This window comes from Lutra lutra, chromosome 7 (assembly GCF_902655055.1).
Source record: "Lutra lutra chromosome 7, mLutLut1.2, whole genome shotgun sequence".
NCBI classification, from domain to species: domain Eukaryota; kingdom Metazoa; phylum Chordata; class Mammalia; order Carnivora; family Mustelidae; genus Lutra; species Lutra lutra.
In genome coordinates this window covers 72,760,792-72,769,621 of record NC_062284.1, presented here as the reverse complement: position 1 = coordinate 72,769,621, position 8,830 = coordinate 72,760,792, and the positions used below count along the sequence as shown (strand labels likewise).

The 8,830-nt window shown below is 39.0% G+C and overlaps 1 gene segment (V, D, J or C); it reads right to left on the bottom strand.

The window, feature by feature from the left end:
- Positions 1 to 3,499: 3,499 nt before the first annotated feature.
- LOC125104474 (T cell receptor alpha variable 22-like) lies at positions 3,500 to 4,149 on the bottom strand. The segment is given in 2 exon segments: positions 3,500 to 3,894; positions 4,082 to 4,149. Coding segments are annotated over 2 exon segments (447 nt in total).
- Between the last annotated feature and the right edge of the window lie 4,681 nt (positions 4,150 to 8,830).

Sequence of the window (8,830 nt, the reverse complement as noted above, 5' to 3'; positions counted from 1 at the left end):
GGAGGCGCCTGGGTGGCTCAGTGGATTAAGTCTCTGCCTTCTGCTTAGGTCATGATCTCAGGGTCCTGGGATTTAGTCCCACATTGGGCTCTCTGCTCCACACGGGCCTGCTTCCCCTCTCTCTCTGCCTGTCTCTCTGCTTACTTGTGATCTCTCTCATTCTGTCAAATAAATAAATAAAATCTTTAAAAAAATCAGGAAGAAATCATGATTCCATCCCTTAAACAAAGAAAATAGAAGGTCTTCCATTTCTACCAAATGTACCACCCTCAGTTGTCTGTTATGTAGAAAAACTCCTTGTAAAAAGAACATGTAGCACAGCGCCTGGGTGTCTCAGTCACTTAAACAACCAGCTCTTGATTTCAGTTCAGGTCATGATCTCATAGGTCTTGATCTCATGGGTCATGAGTTGGAGCCCCACACCCAGCTCCACACTCAATGCAGACTGCTCGAGATTCTCTTCCTCTCCCTCTCTCTGCCCATCCCATCCCACCACTGACTCATGTGGCCCTTGTGTGCACCCTCTCTGTCTGTCAAACAAACAAATCTTAAAAAAAAAAAAAAAAAAAAGAACAGGTAGCCAAAGATTAGAGTAACAGAGTCAAGATCATCTGATATCTCAAATGTCTCTGATCTCAGACTGTGCTCCTCCTAGCTGGTGTTTCTCATAACCTTGCTATTGGAGAGGATTGAAAGTACCATCTGTCAAAATGTGGAATCTTCCCCCAGTTAAGATGACTGTGACAAAAAGTAAAGGACCAAATCTCAATGATAAGGGAGCATGGGAGAAACTTCCATCAATTATTCATATTTCAACAACAGGAAACTGTTTGAACCAAGATTGGACAACTTTGCAAGGAGAAATCTGGTGGGCTTGAAAAAATCTATTTGAATGCTGTGTGTCTTACATTCTGGAAAGCACTGAAAGTAGAGTAGAAATTCTGATGAAACAGCAAGGTACAAACTCAGAAAATATAACCACATGTAAGTTTATTCTTTTTTAATTTTATTTTTTCAGCATTCCAAGATTCATAGTTTATGCACCACACCCAGTTCTCCAGACAATACATGCCCTCCTTAATGCCTACCACCAGGCTCACCCATCCCCCAACCCCCTTCCCTTCTAAAACCCTCAGTTTGTTTCTCAGAGTCCACAGTCTTTCATTTCCCCCAATTCACTTTTCCTTTCCTTCTCCTAATGTCCTCCATGTTATTCCTTATGCTCCACAAATAAGTAAAACCATATGATAATTGACTTTCTCTGCTTGACTTATTTCACTCACTGTAATCTCCTCCAATCCTGTCCATGTTGATACAAAAGTTGGGTATTCATCCTTTCTGAGGGAGGCATAATACTCCATTGTATATATGAACCATATCTTCTTTATCCATTCGTCTGTTGAAGGGTATCTAGGCTCTTTCCACAGTTTGGTGACTGTGGCCATTGCTGCTATGAACATTGGGGTACATACGGCCCTTCTTTCCCTACATCTGTATCTTTGGGGTTAATGCCCCATAGTGCCATCACTAGGTCATAAGGTAGCTCCATTTTTAATTTCTTAAGGGATCTCTGCACCATTTTCCAAAGTGGCTGCACCAACTTGCAAACCCACCAACAGTGTAAGAGGGTTCCTTTTCTCCTCATCTTCTCCAACACTTGTTTCCTGTCCTGTTAATTTTGGCCATTTTAACTGGTGTAAGGTGGTATCTCAATGTGGTTTTGATTTGAATCTCCCTGATGGCTCATGATGATGGTCTTCTTTCTCTTAGTAAAATGCATATACGATTCCCCTATCTGTTCATGGCTTCATAGTTCATTTTTTTTTTTTTTAGCACTGAATCATATCTCATTGTTTTGGATATACCTCCATTATTAATTCATTCACTTATTGAAGAATATGACTTTTACTTCAGAGTTTTGACAATTATGAATAAACTGCTATAAAACATTTGTGTAAAGACTGTGTGCAGACATGAGTTTTCAATCCCTTTGGGTAAATACTCAAGAAGGCCATTGCTGGATCACAGGATAAGAGTATGTTTAGTTGTGTAAGAAACTACCAAACTATTTAATTGAATTGTCCATGTAAACACTTTCCTTTGTAGTAATTCCTGACAATATTTACTGCACCCTTTGTTGCATGTCAAAGCCCCAGCTAGTCCAAAGCAGGCACAGACACCACAGGTGGCCCTGCCAACTGCTCAGCTCACACACAGCCTGCTGTGACCCAGAACCTGAGTCTGCATGTGTTCCTGCCTGTGTCCTGCTGCCCACGTACCTCTCTGCTCAGGCAGTTGTTCCTCCCACTAATGAGACTCACCTATAAAAAAACAAGTATAAAGAAAAAACTAGTATTAATTTCAATACAGTGAGGGCACAGCATTAAACCAAGGGCAGGGTTCCTTGGGAGAGTTGAGGGCTGTGTAACTGCACAGATCTAATGCTCAAGAAGCTGGCTCTGCTCCCAGCTTCAGGGAGTCTGCCCATTTACCTCCATCTGAATTTTCAGGGGCACAGGCTTTCCTATCAATGCCATTTTCTCAACATAAAAGCCAGTGCACTCTGGAATGCAAAATTGTTGGAATCTTTCTACATGAAAGGTTCAAGTTGGGTCTGGGTCAGCAGTCTTTGTCTCTGGCTACAATAGAGAAGGGTTCTTTTATAGTAGTCCTGGAAGATTTCTGCACCCTTTCCCAAACTGGGCATGATGTTATAAAATTATGAGTAATAGGTTCCTTCAAAATGCAAAGAAGAACAATGGATTTTCATTGAGCAGAATGAAAATCTCCATGAGCTCTTCCTCACAAAGTACTATTTAGAAATGACTTAAAAGGATCATTTTCTCATTGGTATATGGCAGCACAATGTACAAATTCATCAAAAGAAGTCATTTAGATTTTGTGATTCTATAGAGTCTTCTATATCAGGTATTCAGAGGATAGGTCATGTTACCTCAGATTGACTAATTTAGGAATAATATGAGCTCCACCAAGTCACTTATGCTTTATAATCCTCCCTTTATTTGTCCATAAAAGTACCTATTTATAGTGTATTAACTTACTGAAAAAGAAAATAAATGTAATGGTATAAGTAGAGTGCCTGACCTTCAATAAAATAGTTTTATTATATTTGTATTTCCAGGAGTGAAAATCTGAATACAGACTTGAAAGAACACTGCACATGTTCTCTTTACTATCCTTTGAAAATGGAAACATCGACAGGTAACTAAAAAATTTAGTAATCTGTATTTGTTGACAAAGTCTACTTTTTCAGCCTTTTCCATCAGAGTAATTTACATATAATTTGCATGCTAGCTGCCAAGATATCTGTTTTCCCAGGGTATTGGATATAGGCACCCGTATCACTTATTCCAATGGTTCCATGGTAGAGCTCCTTACCAGCAAAAGGCTTTCTGGGAAGAAAAGGAGGAACAAAACCAAATGAAATAACAGCCCTGATGGGTCTAATTTTGGAGAGAAAAAGTGCTGTAACATAAATCTAAAAATGTGCAAAGGCTGCTGTGGGAGCAAATGCCTGCCCCAGGGAGAAGCCAGGGCTGCAGGCCCAGCTGCAGTTTGGGTGCAGGCTGCAGATCACAGGGGAGCACTGTGCCTCCCCCGCACACAGGTAGGTGGCTGAGTCTTCCAGTTGGGAGGCCCCGATGTGGAGGGTGCTGGACCGTTCCTTAGTATTCACTGTGCAGTTTAACCTCCCACTCTGCTTCATCCCTGAAGCTATGTAAAACAGCCGGGTGAGACCGCCGCCCCCGGGATGCTGTCGGAACCACTGCACACTGTTCACAAAGCTAGAAAAATTGCACTTCAGGGTAGAGCTGGCTCCCTCCTGGAGGCTCAGGTCTGAAGGGCTCTGCTCCACATTCATCCCTCTCACCACTGTGTGGAAAGAAAAGATCATACACAAATGACATGACTAGGGAATCACCAGTGCCATTTTCAAACCTGCAAAATATCCCAGGAAACACCCCTGAGGATGTAGTACCCTTAGGAGCACATGTCAGCTTCACCCACCATGGTGGGCTGTGGACCACTCCCCATCCCCCATCTGGAATGCCCCACTTACAGTAAACCTGGAGCCACAGAGGCCCCAGCAGAACTCCCCAGTGTGTCTCCATTCTTCGTTGTCTAGTTGCTGAATTACCAAGACCCTGAGTCTGCAGAGATTACAGTAGAGTTGTTTTCAGAGAAATTGTATTCTTACAACCAATCAGTTCCACCAGAATCACTGAGGACCAATCACACCTCAGCCCTGTCATTCAGGGAACTCTAGACTGCACCCACAGTGGCCCAGTGACACTCAGAGCAATCTTTCTCAAACTTGTGATTGCCAACAGTGTAGGCAGGTAGAGGTAATATTTCCAATATGGAAAGATATAAGGGTTCTTCTTCTTCTTCTTCTTCTTCTTCTTTTTTTTTTTTTCTTAAAACACATTATGGAATAAATCTGTGGGTTAGCGTGTGAGGAAAGCTGAACAATCTTTCTAGAAGAGTCAGTGTCCCATTGGGGTTTACAAAGAAACTTGACGAATCTTAGGGAAGAGTAACTCCAGTCCCCAAATTGCATAGTGTGACAGACAATGAGAATTCATTTGTATAAAAATACTGACAAAGGAAAACTATCTGATAGCATGTATTGTGTAGTACAGAAATAACTACAATTTCTTGAAATCAGGAGAGTTCTAGAAACCAAGACAGACAGTCACCATCTGCATTAAAAATGTTTTCAAAGAGAATTTGGTTGGTGAAAAATACAGGTCTGCATAACGTCTCCTCTGATTTAATTTCCTCCCCACCTTTCCTGTGCAACTTGTGGACACCCTATTCACCCACACAGCTGAGTCTAGCCAGGCAACACATTTCTGGTCAAGGTCAAAACTGTCCTCTCCCTTTCTTTCACTTTTTGTTTCTTTTTTTTTTTTTTCCTTCTTCTGCTCATTTTTGCTCCTTCCACAATCAGCCAAGATGTATGAAGAGGTAGGACATCTGGGGTTTTGAAATAATTTCTAGGTCAGTGGGTTTGGGGGTTTTATTCATAACAATTGACAACAGGTAATGGAAAGTTTTCTGTTGAGTTTCCACCGTCACAATGCCCAGAAATATTCCTATCCTGGTACCTGTGAAGAATTATCTGCTTAATGGATTTCTAGAGGCATGGCCTCCAGATGTCTGAAGTTGATATGCAATGGCAGAACTGGAAACCTTAGATGAACTTTACACCAACCCAGTCCGCACTCTCTCCCAATCTTTGCTATCTATAATTGGACTGGTTCACGTGATTTCAGTTCTCTCTGTAACCGTTCAACTTTGGACCATCAGAAAGTCTTTGTTTCTGGTAAAGCTTAGAGTGCCCCCTAGAGGACCGAAGTGGTCAGCAAAGACACTTCAGACCATGCAACTCAACAGTCAGAAGGCCCAGCCCTTTACATTACAAGCTTCCTGATGAATGAAATTCAGATGGTCAGAAAAGAAGATAACTGTTTAGATTGAATGGAGATTACAAGTGAATCAAATCCTACTTTTAAAATGGAATTGCATGGAAATTGATATCAGAAAATAATTTGGTTAATCCCATCTTGTGCTATTTATTTCACTTCTTCATTTAGTTCAAAAGAAATCAGTATTTCTTGAGCTTTTAGTTTCAGTGGGTTAATTTCCTAGATGTTCAGAATATATAAAAGTGTAATGGAATATTATTCAGCCATAAAAAATGAAATCTTGCCATTTGCTATGACATGCTAGGAGCTAGAGAGTATAATGGTAAGGGAAAAAGGTCAGTCAGAAAAAGACAAATGCCGTATGATGTCACTCATGTGGAATTTAAAAAACAAACCTAACAAGCAAAGGGAAGAAAAAATAAGACAGAAAAAGGTAAATCAAGAAACAAACACTTAAAGAGACCATACTGATGGTTACCAGAAAGGAGCCGTGGAGGATGGGTTAAATAGCTGAGAGGATGAAGCAATGCCCTTGTCCTGATGAGCACTGGGTGTTCTGTGGAAGTGTTGAATCACCATATTGTACACCTGAAACTAACATAACACTGTATATTAACTAACTGGAATTCAAATAAAAATTATAAATAAATAAATAAATAAATAAATGAAATGTTTAAAAGAATATGTAAAAGTGGAAAACACCCAAGTTTACCATCTACAGGGGAAGACAAAAATACACATAATTATAATAGTGTCAAAGAGTAGGACCCTAAGAGGAGTGAAAACTAAAAACTGTGAGACACCAGGAAGGAGAAATGTTTATACTTTGGGTGGATGGACAAAATCTTTTGGTGAAAAGAGCAAAAGAGAATATGCCTAATCCTTGATGAAGGCTTCTATGAATTTTAAATAATTTTAACAATAGGAGGAATTTGTGTATATATGAATTATTTTTTAAAATATTTTATTTATTTACTTGACACAGAGAGAGAGAACAAGCAGGGGGAGCAGCAGGCAGAGGGAGAGGGAGAAGAAAATTCCCCATGAACAAGGGGCTCAATCTCAGGATCCTTGGATCTTGACATGAGCCAAAGACAGATGTTTAACTTACTAAATCACCCAGGTGCCTCTAATATATGAATCATTAAAACTATTATTGCCTATAGTCTAAAATCTCTTTTGACTATCACTCCCAATTCTGACCCCTTTGTCCCTTATTACCCTAATTCTTTCTTTATTGTGACAATTTGGAGTTGATGTCTCCAGGTGTTTTGTTTGATTTCGATCACCAGGAAGTGAAGAGTATTTTATTTAGATTTTGTTATAATACAAATACACATTTTGGGTATACCTTTCTGTAACTTGCTTTATAAATGCAATAGCAAATCTTATAGTATACTAACCCATATACATCCCTTGTTCCATTATATTTCATATTGTGGATGTACTTCCATTTATACATCCCTTACTGAGTAATAGTTAAGATGATTTTTTAAATTTATGAAATATTATCCTACAAAAAATGTTATAAGCGTTCATCACATTGTGCACATGTTTTTCTAGGACAGAAACTAGAAGAACTGAGGGAACAAGCCGTAGGCCTACTAGGTGAAAATTACTCAAAGCACAGGAAAGCCAGGGACAAAAAGTGTGAGGAAGAATGGAGAGAACTCATGTTCTGATTATTATGTTTGATTTATTTTCTATTATTTTTCTTTTTTTTATGAAGAATTTTTAAAAGATTTTATTGTTTTTTTTGCAGAAAGACAGAGAGAGAGTGTGTGTGTATGCAAGCAGGGGAAGCAGCAGAGGGAGAAGGAAAAGCAGCCTCTCTGCTGAGCGAGAACCCTGATGCAGGGCTTGATTCCCGGACCCAGGGATCATGACCTGAACTGAAGGCAGACACTTAACTGACTGAGCTACCCAGGCACCCCTATTATTTTTCTTAATGTGCATTGCAACTTTAGTTTATCAGCTCATTTGACACTGTTTCTGAAATTACTGTCCTGATAGGTACCTAATATAGTGTTTGCTCCAGCTAGACACTGAGGTTTTCTAAATATAGTAAAACAACAAGAGAAAAAGCACACCAAGAGAAAGAAGTGGTATATACAAGGAAAAAATGTTACAGAATAAAATTAGACATAGAGAAAATATAAACACTTGCACAATCACAACCACACAATTTAAGGGTATTTGTCATTAAACAGTAAGAAAATTCTCCAGTGCAACAGAGGGCAGTCTAGAAAAGAAGGAAACAAAAGCATATGGAGCAAAACCAAAATATTAGAAATTATTTCAAATATATCTGTTATCAAAACATACTAAAAATGAAATTATTGGGTTGAAGCAAAATTTTAAAATCTTGCTATGTATTGATTTAGAGACAAACTAAAAGAAAACAGCCAAGAAATGTGAGCAGATAGGGTGGGATTTTCCTGCTGCCTCTCTGTGCAAAGACCAAAGCCTCCTCTTCACCTGCTAACCCCACCACACCCACCAGAGAGATCCCAAGGAATGTCAATTCTGTGGAAGAAACAGTCAAAGTTGGGAGAACACCTAGTTAGCAAAGTAAGGTAATACCTGCAAAGAACTAAGAAAGAAAAGACAGACATTAAAACATTTAATATTTCTTGATTGGATTATTTGTTCTTTGGGTGTTGAGTTTGCTAAGTTCTTTATAGATTTTGGACACTAGCCCTTTATCTGATATGTCATTTGCAAATATCTTCTCCCATTCTGTCAGTTGTCTTTTGGTTTTTTTTTTTTTTTTTTTAAAGGAATATAAAACTATTTATTGACCACTGTTTACCAGTATTTACAATAAAGTAAACAATATACAGTTGGATAACATTCTGACTACAAAGTTACTGTTTTTCCTGGTTTGTGCTGAACCAGTAACTCAAATACTGAAAAAGACTGAGCCTACATGTCAGGAATGAACTGGGGTAAAGAAAAAACCATGCAGGTGAAGAATTTGGATTATAGAAGCCTGTCCACCCATTTACTCCAGCAGGTGCTAACTGCCAACATCTCTAACCATCTGATTACGATTAGTTTCCATGAAGGAAGTTGTAGACAGTCCATGAATCATGACCTTTTAGTCAATACAGCACAGAGAATTTCAACTCTTAAAAAGGAATGGTTCACTAGAAGGAACATTTAAATGTCCATTTAACTAAAGTATTGCTTACCTAAGTAAAACACACCAGGACTTGTCTAGTTTTGTCATTTGGGTGGGAGGTTGGTGGTGGTGATAAAATTTTCCCTTCAGGGATCTTGCAAATAAACTTGCGTTTATATGGCTGTAGAGAAGGATATGGATTCTGATATGGCTGCTTTTAAATTGTCCAATTTAAATTGTTTACATTATATTT